The sequence below is a fragment of the Parambassis ranga genome, chromosome 19 (assembly GCF_900634625.1).
Source record: "Parambassis ranga chromosome 19, fParRan2.1, whole genome shotgun sequence".
Lineage (NCBI taxonomy): Eukaryota > Metazoa > Chordata > Actinopteri > Ambassidae > Parambassis > Parambassis ranga.
Window position 1 is genome coordinate 14,512,199 of NC_041039.1, and position 19,595 is coordinate 14,531,793.

At 40.0% G+C, this 19,595-nt stretch overlaps 1 protein-coding gene across 2 annotated transcripts in view; it reads left to right on the top strand.

Moving 5' to 3' along the window:
• Window positions 1–16,484: 16,484 nt before the first annotated feature.
• Window positions 16,485–19,595, top strand: part of LOC114452700 (peroxisomal membrane protein 11A-like) — a 51,075-nt gene continuing 47,964 nt past the window's right edge. Inside the window, exons 1-3 of one of the 2 annotated variants that reach the window (XM_028432191.1) lie at window positions 16,485–16,799; window positions 16,938–17,053; window positions 18,304–19,567. In XM_028432191.1, the coding sequence (XP_028287992.1) occupies window positions 16,744–16,799; window positions 16,938–17,053; window positions 18,304–18,866 (735 nt within the window). In that variant the 5' untranslated portion in view covers window positions 16,485–16,743 and the 3' untranslated portion in view covers window positions 18,867–19,567. Of the gene's footprint in view, window positions 16,800–16,937; window positions 17,054–18,303; window positions 19,568–19,595 lie in introns of those variants that run through there. The other variant, XM_028432188.1, reaches the window with a different exon arrangement.

Consider the following 19,595-nt stretch of genomic DNA (forward strand, 5'->3'; position numbering starts at 1 on the left):
ATGTGTTGTTGCAGAATCCCCTGTTCCCTCAACAGAAGAGTGATCTGTAGCATTTGTGTGTGAGGTCCTGCTTCTTTTCTGCAACTTCAGCAAGATATTGTATTGTGTATTTACAGTGTTTATATGTTAAATAAATATAACTCTTTTTTTTTCTTTGGTGTTGCACAATGACCAGTTTTTCTTCAGGGTTATTCATTGTAAAAAAATATAATAGGCTACAGCTTAGTCAATGTGCCCATTGTGGTACATATTATTTTCATCTTTTCAAGACGTCTGAAGTACAGATGTGTGGGTTTTGCTTTTATGTAACATTCCAAGAAAGTTGTTTAGAAATCAATTACAGTAAATAGTCAATTTTCCTGGTCCATTTTGTGGAATTGTCCATCATCAGACTTATTTTTTTTGTGTGCTTGAACAACTTTTCATTCAGGTGGAAATGTGAACGGCTACAAATTACACGATCAGATGCTCCACATGAACAAACAAACTTTCTTTTTATTGAGGCGTGTTTGTAAGATCATGAATGAGGCTGAATCACCAGCACCAGAGATTTTCGCAATTTATATGATTATTATTAGGAAGGGTTTTTCTTTTATGCAGTCTGACACGTTCGGCTGTTAACTTTGCACTTTCTACCTTACCTGACCTGTAACCACACTATTTTCTTTCTGTTGTTAAACTGGTCAGTTTTACACAGGGTCTTTGGAAACAGACTGCCTTTTGAATTCGACTTCAAGAGGTCATGTGAGGAATGGCAGTTTGGTCATTTCAACGCTCAGCATCACCTGATGTTGAGGGCTGGTTCCCACATTCAGCCATAGTCAAGTATTTAATCCATCAGGTCACCGTGCTGGTTGAGTATTGGATGTTTTTATGCATCTATCCAGTGATAGACAACACTCCAGTGCTCCAGTCTTGTAATACTGCACAATTGTCTGAAAATGTATCACCAGCCTCTTTAGAAAACAAAACTGTAGCTTTTTATTTTTTCTTTCCACAGTAAAAATCTGTCTCTATCCATCTGCACTTACACAGCAGGTGTCACCGCTGACTGGACCAGAGACCTCACATAAATGCTGTGTGTCTGTCCATCCTAAAACAACAGCAATCAGAGCTGAGATCAGGTTATTGTACAGCCACTGTACGTCTGACAATGCTCTTCTGATAAGCCCATCTTCTCTCACTATTTAAAGGTTTGAAATGCCTTTTAATGACAAGATAAATCAGCTCACCTCTCTCTCTCTCTCTTTGTTTAATTGGGTATTTAGTCGGATTTAGCATTCCTGTCATGAGCTCATCTCTTACTCTGTGTTTGCTGCCAAAGAAGTGATTTTTCCAAGTCATTACTTGGAATTTGTGAGATGAAAGTGTACCAAGGATTATTATATTATACTAATCAAGGTGCAATGTTCAGAAGTTGGAACCTGATCAGATATTCTGAGTTACCAAAACTTTACTGTAACACATTGTTAAGCTGCATGAGTTGCTTGAGAGTTAACTGTAGGTCTCATAATAGTTGCAAACTGGATTATGAAATGTTAGCATCACTGTAAACACTCTTTGCATTTAATCACAACAAAGCGAGTAAGGTCATGGTAAGAGTCTCTCTGCATGTTTACTTTGAAACAAAGAAATGTGTACCAACCATAATGACTACCAGCTGTCATGAATATATAAGAGTGATTATAATTAAACTCATTCCATACTGTTGAGACAAATTAGAAGTATGTGCAGCTCTCAGCAGTGAGGAGGGCATGCTTCCTGAACCCTGTAAAAAAACTGACAAGATGACAAGTACATGCTGAGGTATTCACGGAGAAATACTCATTAGTGACCTGGACCTCACATGTCATGCAGCAGCAAGGAACGAGGCCATTCATCCTGGCAGATCCTCCTCAAGGGCATCTTACTGCTGAGTGACACTATTAAACTAAACCCTTGCATGAGCTATCTCACCTGTCACAGGCACACTGCTTCACCAATTGAGTGTACCTTGACTGGTCTTGATGTACATTACAGTTAGAGATGAATTTGAATCATGCTATTATTTTTACGGCATGTGTCATCTGAGTGGATCTGGACAAAATGTTGCAGCAGCAGGAATTCATAGAAGTTGTAATACTGTTTTTAGTCCGGCTTATTGGACGGATTTCAGAGGGATTTACAGAGCATTTGGCCTGTACAAGTAGGTTTTGCCTACAAGTTGTTGGAGCTGACTCCAGATGGTGTAATGAATCAATAAATCAATATCCTTTCCCTCAATCCACTGGCTAATAAGCCAACAGAGCAGCCAACAGTCTATTTTCACTTTTCCCTTCTATCTTTTCTTCCTTTTCTCTTCTTGGCTTCTTTTAAAAATGTTGTTCATTGTCAACTCGAAGGGGCCAATCAGTGTGAAGAAGCATAAAGGCATTTCCACAAATATCAGCAGCATCAGAAGTTTCTGTGGGCAGAACACACTGTATATATGTTCTCAGTCTGTAATCAGATGTAAATGGTTGTTTTTCTGTCGCCCTTCACAACACTTGTGTTTGTGTCACGGACGGTAGAGAGGTGTACATTGTAACCTCTGACTGGTTGCACTTCATTGCCACTGAATGCCACTTAAATCGGAGTCATTTAAAAATACATTTATCATTGTAGAACACACCACACAAAACGGAGGTGAGCATAATTGCACTGCACATTTTGTAATTTCTGTGACATAATAAAAACCATCAGTATGTGATTTTGAACCATTAATTATCAATATGATTACTTTGAAATATTGTTGCTAAAGATAAGAAAGACCACTGAGTATTAGTTCATTCTTTCCCATGAAGGAGGAGTGCAGACATAAATGACAGGAGACTACACTGTACTCTATGATAAATGTTTCATTTCCTTTTGACCTTGTGGGTCGCTGCCACCATAGAAAAAGAAAGCTGATGACACAAGGTCATTTTTCTTCCTGAACACCCACCCACGTCCACATCAAGCCCATCCCTCCCTCACCTTTTTGTCTAGCTTGTGTCGTACTCTCCAGTTATTTCCAACACACTGGCTGGATTGTGTATGGTAGACAGCAAACACACTGAGGTTAGTGAAGGTCAAAGACTCTGAGAACCCCAGAGTTGAAGATATTGATGAAGATACTGACATCATGATGACTGGAGGTGCATCTTTTGAATGATTTATTTATTTTGACTTTCCATCATATTTATCCACAGAACATATCATGGAAGGGAAGGCAAGCTCTCGCCTGACACTGCAGATCAAATCCAATCGTGTCCATTATTATGAGTTGTCAAGATGCAGACGTGTGTGTGACAGTTTGATGTGTGTCGGTAAAACAACACATCCCACTTTAGAAAGAGAAGAGATAATAACGAGCCTCTTTTATGTCAGTTGTCTGAGGTTTGATCGGATCAAACACAGCCATAGTGAACAGACACACACACCTAGATTTTGTGTGTACTGTACACAGGCAGAAGATGTTGTGGCCCAGTGGCCCTTACAGTAAAGGTGCTAAAAAGAGCCGTCTCTTGCAGTGATTTATTTAAGGAATTGGGGGCAAATCTGTGAAGTGAGAGGAGGATTGGACCGTCCAATTAGCCGCTGCCCTTCAGATTTAAGGCAGATAGTGAAGGTGGATTAGTATTTTAAAATCTTTCTGTTCCCAAGTTCCTTTTAACAACCCATGTTGTGATCTATGATGTGTTCTTAATGAGCAGAAATGATCTCTGATTGTCAGAACAGTACAGTACGAGGTGTGCTGTCTCGTTTGAGATAAGACCACGGTGCTAACAACACTGGAAGATATACACAAGTTCAACAAAAGTTGAGCTGTACTTTTTTACAGCGTCAGATGAAATGCAATAATACAGTAAGACATCAAAGGAGAGCTGAAGGCACTGAGTATCATCACACCTAAACACGAATGTAGAGAGAAGTGCCGACTGCAACCCTCATCTTTTTTTGGTCTATCATGGTAGGACTGACACCTAATCAATGTATTGTGGTCAGACAGAAACTTGCACATGATTTTTCTACATTTATGCTCTAAACCCAGCAGTGGTGGAGCATGCAGATTTGCAAGGAACCTCTAGAAAGTGCTACAGCGATAGGAATGCCATCAGTGTGAAAATAACAACCACGGAGCTCCTACTTCATATTGTGGAAGAGGCAGCAGTCAGTCAAGTTAATATGTGTTGGATGAGTTCAAAAACAACTTTCCTGGATGGCAGTCACTCAGGAATTGCAGGTTTCCACACTGTCCTTCATGGAAAAGCGATCCTCTTATCAACTTCAAATGTTGATTTCCTGTCTCAAGAGTTCAACCCATGTAAAGGTAAACCCATTCCAAGATAGCAAACCAGCAGCAATCTCTTTCTAGAGGCCTTCATCTCGCCTGCAAACCTTATTGATCTGACCTTCTTAGCAGTCGGAGACTCTGGATGTTTCATCTCTGGTTGGAAATCATGGTATCAAGTCTTACCTGTGGTTACTGGAGGAGATTCTCAGTTATCTGCTACAAAGATGACAGGCTGCCTCTTTGAATGTTATGATGAATGTCAAGGAGTTTCAGGCATCCTGACACAGGTTATTTGGAGTTTGTTGTGCATAACTGCACGGACACATTCCAGGGATACACTCAGATTTTGCAGCGATGTATTGTTGTATTATTCATCAACCTGTCAGATCCTGTCACGGACCTTGCTGACGATATCCTCTGTAATGAGCGACCGGATGCCCAGAATAGGACTCATTTCACAGGTTCTCTCTGCCACATCTGGATTCCCCCTGCTATTGTGTTGCCAACTGCACATGCATGTGCTGGGTGCAATACCTTATTTTACCATAGGTCATGAACTGATCAGTCATCATTCATTATTTGAAATAAGTGTTTTAAAACAATTAATACCTGCACGATGTCAGCATGTGCTGCCTCACTCATCATGGTGTTCATCCTCTCCTGAATATGTGCTGGTTAGCCTGCAGTTGCTGAGTGAGCAGCTGCTGCCCTTGTTGTGTACACAACAAAGTGACTGACAGAGAAAGCATGGAGCCACACCAAAGTTAAGCTGTGTGAGTGGAGAGCTTTGAAGGTTTTTGATGAGAAGGTTTAAAAGGATGATGAGAGGTGTTTACACCTTTCGGCTCGCTATTTTTATCAAGAAAAAAACTTTACACACAGTTTTTTTTCCTAAAAATAAATAATAATTTTCAACAGCTGAAGGACTGAATACATCCTCCTTGACAGCTCTGCTGTTACTATGGCTACGATAAAGATGAGATTATAGAATGAGGCTGTTACAACTTTAAGAAGATAATATTATTACAAATATCAATGTCTTCGGACAAATTAGATCGTTTTTACTGTTACTCACAGTACAGAATATTATGATATTGTCATGGTTTCAGCCAGGTCTTTTATTTTGTAGTTCATTTTCTGTTTGTATTAGATTTAGTTTTACTAGTCACTTCCTGTTTTATTTTGAAACTTGATCTTCCCCTTGTGTTTCAGTTGTGTTTACTTCCCCTTCCTCATGTGTGCTCCCTTCCCCCTCCTGTGATTACCTGCTCCGCCCTAATGTGCTTCACCTGTGTCCAATTGTCTTCCCGCCCTCCTGTGTATAAAGCCTGTGTGTTTCCTGCCCCTTGTTGCCAGTTCGTCTTGTGAGTAATCCTAGCGACACAGCCGTCCAAGTAGCCTTCCGCTCTTGTGATTTCCCCAGTGAGTTTTCGAGTGAGTTTTGGATTTTCCTGTGTATCACCTGTTTTGGATCAGACTACTGTTTTTGCCGTGCCCTTTGTGTTACCTCTGCCTCGCGGACTGAACTCCTGTGTACCGATCACTGCTTTGGACTTTGACCACTGGTTTTTGCCTGTGCCCTTTTGGATACCTCTGCCTCGCGGACTGAACTTCTGTGTACCGAACCTAGCCTGTAATAAAACACTGAGTTTGCTTTCACCTCCGGCTAAGTCTGCATTTGTGTCCTCCGTCTCACAACCCCTTGACAGATATGGCTTTATAATTTTACATGACATGACTCAAATCAAATCAAATGAGGTCTAACATTTAAATTCAATCAGTGCATTTAAAGAGTGAGGTTGTTGTTAGAAACAAAAACACTTACTATCATTATTACCAGATGTCTATTTTACCATAGACCATAGACTATAAATGATAATGGACAAAGCCTCTACATCACCCTTAGGCTTTTGATAAGCAGCTGTCGCTATCTTGGCTGAGTCCACCTACCTTTAATCAAAATAGGCCTGAAGACATGGAGCACAGGAGCTGAGGTGGCCGCAATCTAATTATGCAGTGATTCTCTTGGTTATTAGGGTGTGGAATTTACCAGTGCTATGTTTGTGTAGCTTTCCTTTGCAGCCCAGCCTCACCAAGAAAAAAAAAAAACGATGCAGGGGATCAATACCTACCTGCCCTTCAAAACCTGTGAGCGTATTTCTCCGGCCACATGTCAGATTTCAGCAAATACGACTAGATCCACCTTGAAATCAACCCGACTAACCGGATTTGCGCTGTTCTGATTGAGAAAAAAATCAATCCAGCTAGAGGGGGATGCAGCCCGAATCCTGCTTCAGTCCGATTGATTACACAAGTCTGAATGGGGTCTACATGTTCATGAGGGTGGGGACTTGGCCTAAAGGCAGCCAGGCAACATTGTTCATTTGCTTCCCACATTGTAATGGCACAAAGCAAAACAAAACAAATTCTTCTGAAAGCCACCATGTAATCTGGTTTGCTGTGTATGTGGCTGCCGTGTCCTCTTCATTTATGTGGACATGTGGAGACATGGAGACAAACAATTAGCTAATTGTTGAAAAACAATTAGCTGGCTGTGTGAACTCATCACCACATAGCTATTTCTGTAATTGAATCAGACGTGCGAGCCTACATTGTGCTGTAACACAGACGTCAGCAAGACTGATACCACACCTCCTGATTATTCTACAATTATAGTGATTACTTAAAGTGTGATTAGTTAAACTGCATCCTTAGTCGCTTATATATTGCTAACAACGCTGATTAGGTTTTACATTTTACAGTAACCTGTAATTAATCAAAAATAACCCTAATTGGTCCAGGAGGGCTGAACCATCACTGACTATTTCTGTCTGTGCGTCAGACCGCTGACCTGATTTTTAATGGGGGGAATAAATTATGTCATCGCTGCATTTCCAAATTAGAAAGGTCTGATCCTGACTGGCTCTCAGACTGTATTAATAGGGTGTACAGAGTTATTTATTTATATTTAACGAAGGTTAATCAAAGTGTGAGTGAGTATATAATACAAGACCACACATTCACATGACGCCGCTTGATCTCACACCAGTAACTAATGTAATATCATTTTAATTATCTGGTTTATATCAGGACCACCATTATGTCTAATGAGTGGGAGCACGTTCAGTAATGGGGAAGTAATCATTACTGTTCCCGGCAACAGCAACAGCTTCTAATCAGACACACCACATTTCTTCTTTTCTATTCTTTCACTGTTGACAAACAGTCGTGAAAACAGAATGGAAAATTAGACCTTGTAGGATGAATTAAAGGAAACAGTAAAACATAACTCTTCTTTCAAGATGATGACACATGTGGAGTGTTCTCTGCAGAGCCCGCCACTGTCACATTAGCAGTGTGACAAGACTTATTAGCTGGACTTCAGTGCGTTGTAGCTTTTCATTTCAATCAATGTCCTGGTAAAGGTTTTATAATGAATGCAAAGCACTTTTTCAACTTGGGTGCTTTCCATTTCCATATGGTATGTTTAATTATGTCCTTCACTGCAGGCTTTGCTTCAGTTTGCTCCTAGAGTCTTTGTTTACTTGTGGATATTGTTTTGTTTCCATCATACAATGATACATGTGAATATACATAACAACTTTTTTTAAAGATTCCCTTGTTGTATTAATAAACCAACTTTACCATGAACGTTTTGCGAGCAGAGTGTTGGATTGACGACATCTCTCCATGCTTTCATCACGTCTATCGGCAACACAGCCGCTTCACACAGGAGTGCTGTAACACATCTGTTACATAGCAACTTTTTTAGGAACACTGAAAAATTCCAAGTCTGGAGGCTCATTAGGCATATTTTTCATTTAATTATGTGCATCAACATATCTTGCAGGATAGATGTATGTTTGCATATAACATGTGCAAAATATGAAAGATCCAGTGAAACACTAACAGAAATGTCAATGTGAGGATAAGGTATGTTGTTCAGGATCTTAATAAGGAACTCATCGAAGCCATGAACCATTCAGTTCATTATTGCTACAGCAGGGAAAGGATGGCCATTAGACGACCAGGATTAGCCATCGATCCATTTTTAACTTTAAAATACATCAACACGACACGAAATTGGCACACAACTTCACGCAATTTCACAATAACACACAGTTGTTTTGTGCTGTTGTGTATTAAAATTGTCTCTTAGAGTAGAGGAGATTTGAACACACAAATACCCCTGAGTTTCTGTGAGTGTTTGTAACGCTTGCTCTGCTTTGTCTTGCATTTTATTTGTGTTGTTTCACATCATGATGCTGTTTGCCACGATGCTGCATGATCTGGCAAAATGTGTATGGATTTATTTTCAAATTTGTTTGTTCATTTGTTTGTTTATTTGACAGAAGGCACAGTCTGTCTATGGTGATGAAGTACAAGAAGTAGTCAGTTGTGTATCCACACCTGATACAAACTTGATATGTGAAGGCGGTCAGATGGAAGTTAAACCCAACATGCACCTGTCCACAAATGACTTGTCTCGCTCTATTAATAAATACGGCATGAAGATTTTTGCTGTTTCTCAGTGCATAGTGTCATACCTGCTGTCATGGCTGCTATCAGGGATTGTCTCATTTTTTTAACATGATTCTCATTCAGAGCCTCATGCCCACACCATGAGCATGTTATCTGTGTCATTGTTCATAATACACCACACAGCAGGGGTGCTCTTTAATACAATTAAAGCAGTATTACAAATCCACAATACAGACAATGATCTCAGATGCCTTTAACATATTCGAACCAGAATAAAGGCCATGCAGTCCCAATGTGCTTTCAGTGCTACATCTCAACACAGAAATTTGCATATATAAATGCAAATCACGCTCCAGTCCAGAGTGTTAATGCCGCACACAAGAGGCTTTCTAACCTAAAGTTATTTTCTATGTGGGTAGGCTGTAGATTCCATCATCAGTGGTAAATTACAGCTGAAAATGAGACCGTAACTCATAAAAGCTCATCTTCTGCTCCGTGTTAGTACATCCACATGCGGTGTTGATGGATATAGAAACCATTCACTGACATCTTTCAAAACAACTTTGCACAAAAAGGACCTGGGACTAACATCGTATTAATGATTCATTTGTAATTAATAAGAGCTGCAGTGGTATAAAACACAAGCCATGGCAACAGCACTATCAGAAAATGATGTTATTTCTTGGCTCCATAGGCCAGCATTACATTAGTCTGAGGCAAGGTATGACATTTAAGCAGTTTGATATCACACTTTTGCAGAGAAAGTACGATTTAAGTTGAAATGTATTTTAAGGTTAGGCAGGTAATACACATTCATTCTCATCATCCTTTGCCTCTCTACCCCGAAGACACACACACAGTGTTCATATCAGTGAAAAACCAGGTGCTGATGGAACTAAAGGCGACGACTGACGACTCACATAATGACAGAGGAAAACTTACAGAGCTGAGGTGAGCCAAGCAGCTACTCCAGGCTAGTTCCAAAAGGGAGTCGGTAGTCTAATGATGTAAATAAATGCAGTCATTTGATGCATGAATGAAACCTAAATGCATGCTGTTGTTATTCTTTTTCTCACTTCTCCAGCACAACATTGCTGAGCAAGATATCAAAAAGCTGTATATTTATATGTTAGCATAAAATGTTGGATTTCCCTACTATTTTACACAGGTTCATTGAATCTATGTTTGTATACAAAATAAGAATATAGATTACATAGGATTACATGTACTGGCTGATAAGTGTCAGGGACCTGACCTGCATATGAATGTTTTTTGATCTCTGGTCTACCCTGACAATCTTGAGTTTAACGAAAGAGAATCAAATGCCATCAGACTCTTTTATATTCTGCTGTCAAATGGAACATTGTTTTTCGGAAAAGGGAGTCTAAGCATGAATCTGAAAATAAATATGTGAAGATGAATATGATGGACTGTACAGTTCTGCCCTGAGCACATATGGATTTTTATATTAAACAGCTCACTGAGTCACTGCTGGCCTTGTTGATTTTAATGGCCTTCTTTATAAGAGAAAAAAACTGTTATTTCAGCTTTTACGTAGAGAAGATTGAAGCAAGGCGTCTGGACTTGTAGAGTTTTCTAGAAGACGTTTTGCTGCTCATCCAAGCAGCTTCATCAGTTCTAACTGTTTGGTGGGGAAACATGGTTTATATGTGGTTACAGACCTATGTGGGTGGGTCTGGGTAAAACTTTAAAAAACTTACAAACAATAGCACTAAATGTTTCCATACTTACCTGTGATGTTCTGGCTGACTGGGCCAGGTGTGTCTAACGACTGGCTAACGACTATGAAACTGCCGGAGGGGGACTGGTTGACAGCCTTTTGTTCTTACTGTGAGTATGTGCAAACTTCCTGGGAATGGATGGAATCACTGCATTGTGTGTGGTAGAAAGATGATGTCTGAGGCCACCACCTCTGTTAAGGGAAGGTTTTTCCAGCTTAACATAGATGGCTTCCTTGACTCCTCTTTCATACCACCTTTCCTCCCTGTCTAAATGTGAACGTTGTTGTCCTCAAAGGAGTGTCCTTTGTCTTTGAGGTGGAGGTGAACAGCTGAGTCTTGTCCTGAGGAGGTGGCTCTCCTGTGCTGAGCCATTCTTCTGTGGAGTGGTTGTTTAGTTTCTCCAATGTACAGATCAGAGCATTCCTCACTGCACTGGACTGCATATATCACATTGCTGTGTTTCTCCCTGGGAATCTTATCCTTCGGGTGAACCAGTCTCTGTCTCAGTGTTGTCATAGGTTTGAAATGGACCGGGATGTCATGGTTGTTGAAGATCCTGCGGAGTTTCTCTGATACTCCTGACACATATGGAATGGAGATGTTCTTTCTCCGCCTGGTGTTGTCCTTCTTCTTGTTGTTGAGGGGTCTTGTTTTTGTGGCTTTGATGAGTGCCCACTTCGGGTAGCCAAGTGTTTGCATTCAACAGATTAACAGATTTGGCACAGCGACCCCAATTTACCCTGCTAACGACTCTTCTTCAGCTGAGCAACAACAACCAGCCACTTCACTCCCCCTATTCCCCCCCACAACTCATCTGAATGGTCTTGCTCGCACCTTGTCCCCAGACCCCTCCGGCTGACCACTACCCCCTGGGAATTACCTGTTCCCCTCCTCCACCTGTCACCTCAACAGTGACCTTTACCGCTGAGCAGGTGAGAAGACAGCTGCAGAGACTCCATGCAGGCTGGAGGCCCTGATGGTGTGAGCCCCAGGGTCCTGAAAGCCTGTGTCCCCTCAGCTAAGTGGAGTACTTCACCATGTCTTCAACCTGAGTCTGAGTCTTCAGTGAGTCCCCGTGGTGTGGAAGACATCATGCCTCGATCCTGTTCAAAAGACGCCGGGCCCCAGGGGCCCGTGGCTCTGACGTCACACATTATGAAGAACAGCGAGAACTACTTTAACAAAAGCATATCGAAATAATATGGTTTGGAGATTTTCTTGATAACTGTAAACTCTTCAAGGACAGTGTTCTTTATTTCAAGATGTCAAATTCAGCTCATGGTCACATGATAAAATGATTATTTGTACAAGAACTGTCTGTGTTTTCTCTTTAGAATGTGCACATCAACTCTCACTCAGTGGTATTACTGCATGCACAGTCTGAGTATCAGTAGTGAGTCATTTTTATTGGGCTCCTTCAGTGAGAGCCACAGAGAACTCTCTCTCTCTCTTTCTTGCTGTCTCAGTAATTCAAAGATTTAACTTGCTGCTGGGCTTATGGCTGACTGAAACAATATCAGTCCAGTATCAGATCATCTGTAAGTTTCTGCTACTTGTGTGTAAGGCTTTGAATGAACTCCTACACTCATGCTAACCCCAAGCCCCCTCAGGTCCTTTGAAAAAGACCTCTGAGCAGTTCTGCTGCTGCTGGGAGATCTGGTGTTTGAGGTTGAGGCCTTCCGATTATGGAGCAGCCTCCTACACTATATTGGACCCACTATCATTACTGACACTTTAAAATCAATCAATCAATCAATAAATTCAATCTGTATGGCAAATGCGTGCGTGTGTGTGTGCGTGCTTGCACACAGTTTGCTGCTTTTAGTCTGAATTGTTCTGTATCTATCCTCTCTCCTCCTCTACCTGGCCCGCTATCAGCAGGATGGTTCTCCCTGGTTCTTCCTGTTAAAAGGGAGTTTTTCCTTGTCACTGTCTGCTTGCTTGAGAGTTAATTAAATTAAATTAAATTAAATTAAATTAAAAAGTTGTAATTACATTACATTACATTAAATTCAATTTAAAAAATGTGTGAAACATATGGCTACAACTTATTAAGACTAAATTATGGCACATCACAAACCATCAATAGTAAATGCTAAATTTGTTTCTGTGCTTGAACCTGTATGTAAAGAAATATTGTGGAACCGTTATGGACTGGAACTGGAACAACCGGGAACTGAGGAACCCAGAGAGACGTGACATAGGGACCAGGACAGCACCATGGTAAAACAGACAAACTGACTAAGACAAAGGGGAGCACACAACTTAAATAGACAGGGGTAACAGGACACAGGAAATACACAAGGAAAACAACACTTTTAAAATAAAACAGGAAACAAGACCAAAACACAGGAAAGACGAAACACAAAAACAGAAATGAAAACCATCTATAAAATACAAATACACTAAAATAACCAGGAAACTGAAGATTTACTAAAAACAACAATACCAGAACACAGGACTATGACAGGAACTAAGACAAGGTTGATCTTTATGTAAATGTTCTTGAAAGAAAAGAGAACTCCCCAATGAAAAGCTTCAAAACAACCTGCAATTTAAAAAAAATCTTTGCTGCAGAAAATGTGCTCAAAACAAAGCTCAAAACATCCATATGGCTAAATCAGAACACAACAAGAAGGGTGTGTGAGGACAGCCATGGGGCAGAGGTGGTAGTTGCGGTACAACTGCTACATTAGTGCTATTTTAATTCAGATATGAACACTCAGAGGCTGAAAAAGATGGGAGAGAGAGAGATAAAAAGGAAGAAGGAAAAAGGTCTATTTCCAGGTCTAGAAAAAAAAACCTTCTATGTGTCTGTCACTCTCTTATGTGTTGTTAGGGATGCCACTCATTGGTAACTGAAAATGGTGGCAGCAGATGGGATAGTTTTTTCTTGTAAAATGTTCTAAAGTGTGTGTCTTAACCTGAATCTTGAATTTCTTTAAGTGTGTAGCCATTATGAACAACATTAGCCTTTGGGTTGACAGCAGCTAGGCATGTAACCCACATGTGCCTCACACATTCAGACATCCAGGGTGCACGCACCTAAAGGAACCTGTCAGCTATTAGGCTGAAGTGAGGGAACGGTTGATTGGAAACAACTAGAAGAAGTGAAGCAGTCAAGCTAAAGCTAAAAACTGTAGAGAGCAATTACAATTCCAACGTGTCACTGTGGCAGCTTCAGTCTTTCTCAGGCTCAGGCTCTGATTTATGTACATGTGCCTGACTCACTCTGGCACTTGAACATGCTATGTTGTAGTCTAGAGTGATTTTACAGTGTTTGAGCTGAGTATAGGAAGAGCAGCGCTGCAGGCAGGCAGAGAAAAGGATGGGAGGAGATAGTAGTTGGGGGGGGGGGGATGATTTGCATATGCATAGCTCTGTGCACACTATGAGGTGAGGGTGCAGACTTATACATCCAGGCCATCTCAGAGCATTTCAAGGCATGAAGGGATTATCATGAAGGGATTATCCTTATAGAAAAAAAAAAGTTTTTAGGTAGCTAGCCACTTCCAGGAGAGGAACGCTAACAAAATGAGACAGAAGGCTTTTGGGTTATTGATCATGTTATACCTGGTCTGGTTTTATTTGTCAACATTTATATTCCATTAGGGATGTCATACCAGTGGGGAGTTGTTTATTAATGAAATATTTCTCATATATTCCTGTTTTTTGGTAACTGGCTGCACATATCCTCAGAACCCGCAGAATTTCTACTTCTTGTAGAAACTATGACTGACTGAAACTACATTGATTGGCAGACTGCCATGAAATGTATCTGTAATTATAATTATAATGAGAAAATCCACATCAGAAGGGGCATTGCATAACAAATTCTTTCAAGGTCACTGCCACGTGTGGTGTCACTTCTATTTAATTTGAGTCCAGTTGATATTATGATACAGGGTGACCTCCTACAAAGAGCTTAAGGGATCTAGAAACAGTACATCTGAGCTTGACTTTCAAACATGAACATAATACTGGAGCCAATATGCGGCTCTTTAGATAGCCTCCGTCAGAAAGAGCTTGAGACTGTCTGTGAACGAACCCATGACAACGGAGGAAGTACTGCATGCATGACAACCTCATCAAGCTTTCACAAAGAAATCCACACATTCTGACCTTTAGACTGAATGAAATTATATTTGTACCAGTTCTGTGTGTTTTGTTGACCATATAAGTGTTATTTTAAACAGTTTAAAATTTAAGCTTAATTCCTGGGGTTTATCTTGTGGTTTATTTGGGAAACTTCACTTCCTCTCAGCTTATGCTCCCATTTTATATCTGCAGAATCTGATGTTACGTAAACCACTGCACACATGGTGCATATTGAATATTATTGTAGCTACTGACATTCCAATAGGACCTTGTACTGTATGTTTATATAGTGTACATATTAACCTGTAAGAGGAGGTCTACATGAGACTAATGGCAGACCATTTTAATGGTTGTCAAATAGTGTGGAGTAAATGTTTTGTAAATTTAAATACAGTAGGAGACCCTGTTGATTTAGACTGTATGCTATCAATAGCACTAATACCAATAACATCATTGAATATACAGTGAAATAAAGCACAGACACTGCAGAGACAGTTCATCATTATTCAACACTGCTGACAGCTTCCATATTGTCAAAACTAGATAAGAAGTGGAGTAAACATGTTTACACTGTGCACTTTAATCCTTTGCACAATAGATGCAAACTAATGCAAGCATTTGTACTCTAGCAAGGTTTTGTATATTAAACCAGCTGAGTGTTCTTTCTTCCATTCTTTACTGCAAGGTCTGCTTTAAAGGCCTGCAGCAGAGGCCACTGGCCTTCTATAAGTTTTTACATAGAAAACACAAGATCAGTTAAAGAAATTATTTATTGCACTCAGTTTAGCTTGTTTCTGCTGTATGCTGTGTTACTTAGACTGGTGCAGTAAGCTCTGCAGTTTTTGGCTGACTTTTCATCCTTGAATCTTAAACTCGTGGGTATTGTTACATTAAGAATAATTTATTTGCTGCACTCTAATGGAAAAACACAGAATTCATCCAACAGCTGTGGTGAAGCTGGAATAGATGGTAAGAGAACAGAAAGTTTGCAGTTTGCATCTTTCACTTTACACATAAGGGGTTTTAGATGAGCATTTTTCATATAATACTCTATATATAGCCTAGTAGAAGTAGAAGTGTTAAACCAAGCAATCTACACATGTATGAGACCAGCATATTTCTACTGATGCTTCATGATTTAGTACGCTTGTCTTCTAGCTAAACATCTAATGTTTTTTTTCACTGATTATTTCTCTTTTTCTGTGATTGTTTCACATTTTAAGGTCTCCACTGTCTATAGGGCTCCTGACACTAACTCATCTTTTGGGTTTTAGCTGTAAAAAGGCTAAAACCTAAACAGCCTGATAATGTCAGAGGTTTCCAAGTGGAACCTTATATGCACACTTTGTGTCTTATATCTTCAACATATCTAATTGGGACTATTAATGGTTCTGTGAGTTTTGGGGAATTGTGTAACAACTCATTAAAAAAGTCTAAAACTGTCATTGTTCTCTGTTGTAGATTATGCATAACGTACTTAATGTCTCTGCACTGCCTAGTTACTGACTGCAATTTATCAGCAACATTTATTTGAGTAAAAATGAAAATAATGAATTGCTGATGGGGCCCTGTGGCAGGATGAAAGGAATATTTTAATGTTTAGTAAGTTTTGAATCAAACACATTCAATAATAAATATGCATTTTTCACAGGTAGTAAACAGTGAACGCTTCATACAATTCATACAAACAAATAAAATCTCATGTGATAATGTTAATGTTTCCGTTTATTAATTTTCTAGTAACCTACGTAGCGATCAATTTTTACTGAGTAAAATGCAAAGTAACCATAGTAACTAAAAGTTACGCTCTGGTCCGTCCATAAAATGAGCACGGCTTTTTGTCCGTCTCCTAAACTGTCCGTGCAGAAACAAGCACGTTTAGCTCAGCTGTTGACAGAAGCGAAGGCGTAATTAGCTGAAGGTGGGACGCGGGTGAAAAGTTTAAAGTAGAATAATACCCGCTTGACTTTTAACTGTTGACGTTATATAAACCACAATTGCTGGTTTAAGCTGAAGAAGAAGGACGGACGTTGTTTTTAGTAGTAACGAAAAAACCTGCGGCTCCGTCTTTGAGCGTGGCTGTCAAACTTAGCTAACTAGGACAGACTGTTCTTGGTCGGTTTAAGCATGGAAGCGGCTATAAAATTAACCAGCCAGAGCCAAGGAAGGGACCGTATATTCAGGTGAGTTGCAGTGACCTGGTCGTAATTGCTGACGATTTATTATTTTACTGGTAGAAACGCGGAAGTTTCAGGTTGCACATGGACCTAACGCCAACATCTCATATTTACTAGTAACGCCTCTGTCTTGAATGATTGCAGGGCTACCCAGTATGCATGTGCTCTGTCTGCATTTCTGCTGCGAAACAACCCAGAGAGAAAGGAGCTTGTGGCAAAACTTAAAAGTCTGGAGGCCAACATGAGCGCTGGACGAAAATGTGAGTATAAATCTGTAAAATGAGGAACAAGTCGGTCGGTGGCTAGGACCAAGTTAAAACGGAGTTCATCACACTTGCACCTAATAACCTGACTGCTGCTGACCGCTGTGAACACAACAATATTATCAAGGTCAGATAAGCTCGCGAGTGCCTACTCTTTAAGGCCAATTATAGCGAACTGAGTCATAATGAATTAAAGCAAAGCTGTTCACCTTTCTGTTTGTTTAACAAAACTCTGGCCTTCTTTCAACATCACTAAAATGATCAAAACTGAAATAGTCACAGTTGTTGTGAGATTTATGGTGAACAAATTTAAAGAAACTGGAACACTTCAATTTTAGTTTTTACCACCTTGTTGCCATACCCTCTACTGAGTACACAAGTTCACTTCATGTAGAAGATAAGCTATCATTGCGCTCATACATGTGCCACATACATGCTATAGCCTATATGTTGTGAAAATAGTACATAAACCTGTTCCTTTAATCATAAAGTTGTCTTTTCCCTAGTGTTAATACATATGATACGTATTTCTGTGAGGAGGTATGTGAAGCCAAAACCATAGTGCTATTAAAAAAACAAATAAACTTTATGTTCAACACTTATTGTCCCATTTCACAAATCACAGTATCTTTGTTTAAGACATGTTGTGGCTGTGCTGACAACAAATAAACAGATCATCGGATCACATTTGTTTCTGCACTGAGTTTGAATGAAGTTGGGCAATTTTGTAGTCTCTTTGGCATCTTTGTCTCTTCAGCCTCCATAGGCTTATACACCATACTAAGCTTAGGGCTGTTTGTAGCTGTATTGAAGCCTCTGATTTTGTTTTGTTTTACCCACTCTGAGAGTACCAACTCTTCCCTATGTCAGTTCGAGCCATGGGGCTCTGCCGCCTCCATGCGTCGGTCAGGCTGAATAGTTGTTGATAAAGGACATGATTATGTCTTGCAATTTAAAGATTTTAAGATAAACACGTGCATATTTTGTATGTTCTTTTGAAACGGTTCAAAAAGCAAAGTACAAATGTATGCTTTAGCCCCAATAGCTGTGACTACAGTATGGAAACACTCACAGTGCTCAGAGACCTTTGCCTTTTCCCCTTATATGAAGTAGTGTTCTAGTTAATTTAAAAGCAGAGGAACTGTATTTTGCTGTCCATTGTGGACTGCTATGAAATGTTGACCTGACATTTCATATTAAATTGATTACTGCTCTAATACCCTTTGTATTTCTATCTCCTTTGTCAGTGTTCAGGCTGGGAAACACTGCAAATTCCATTGAGGCTGCTAAGCGAACCATGCAACTCTCTGATCGAGTGCTGTGCCTGTGCCTCACTGCGGCCAACATCAACCGCGCCCTCTACTTTATCTGTGACAATGTGCTTTGGGCCAGAAGTGTCGGTCTGATCCGCAGCGTTGACAAGGAACGCTGGAGCATAAATGCCACGCGCTTCTACTTGTTCTCGTTAGTGATGAATCTAAGCAGAGACGTTTATGTAATCCTGCAGCTGATGGTAAAGAGGGCCAGAGATAAACAATTTAAACAGAAAATGGATCAGCATTTCAGTGAAAGTCCAGACGTAGCTGAAGCTGTCATTCCTCAGCTGGATGCTTTTCTCTTTGTACTTTTGAAAACCCTAAAGTCACACCCGGCTGTTGCTTTGGACACTCTGAAAAATGTTTGTGATCTCTTCATCCCTTTAGAAAAGTTGGGTATATACCAGTCCAACGCAGGAGTGGTTGGGTTTTGTGGTCTGGTATCCTCAGTGATTGGGATTCTGACCCTCACACAGCCTGCATTTAGAATCTAACTATGATAACAAGGGTGGGGACAAACCTTACTGACTAACAGCAGGTGACGGGTGTTTGAAAGGATTACGTGTCATGTGAATGGAGTTTAGGGTTAACCTAACTGAGATTAGAAATTTTGTAATTCTCTCATTAAGACAACAGTTGTGAGTACAGCTACACTGACGAATTTTATAATTCATTTAAATTGTATTTTTACTACAAACAGTAATGTGGGGGTGTGTCTTGATGTAATCATGTTATACCAGATTTTCAAACATTTGATTTTCATTGTACATTTTATCTAATATAGAAGATCCAAAACTAGCCCTTGTTGCAATTCACCAGCACTTTTGTAACTACTGCACTAACAGAATAAGGGCTCCTTAATGGTGCAAGCTTTTGCATCTGCTTTAAAAAGTACAGTTGTTATGGTGGTCAGTTTTAAGTCTTCTTCTCCTCCCTAATCTGTGATCAAATGCTGCTAAAAGTTTTTCAAATTCCAACTGTGAATAAGGAACAGGAAAAGGGAATATATGATTCAGTGTAAATCTAAGGTGTTATTTATCTTTCATTTGGGTATCCAGAGACGAGGCTAAACATTGTGGTGTCTGGGATTTGAATGTTTTTGTCACAGAGTTGTAGGACTCTAACTCAAAGCTGCAGGGTTGTCTGTTAACACATGTAGTGGTGCTTAAAGTGTTAATAAAACAAACTAAATATAGTAATGAGTTTAATTGTAGTTTTTACTG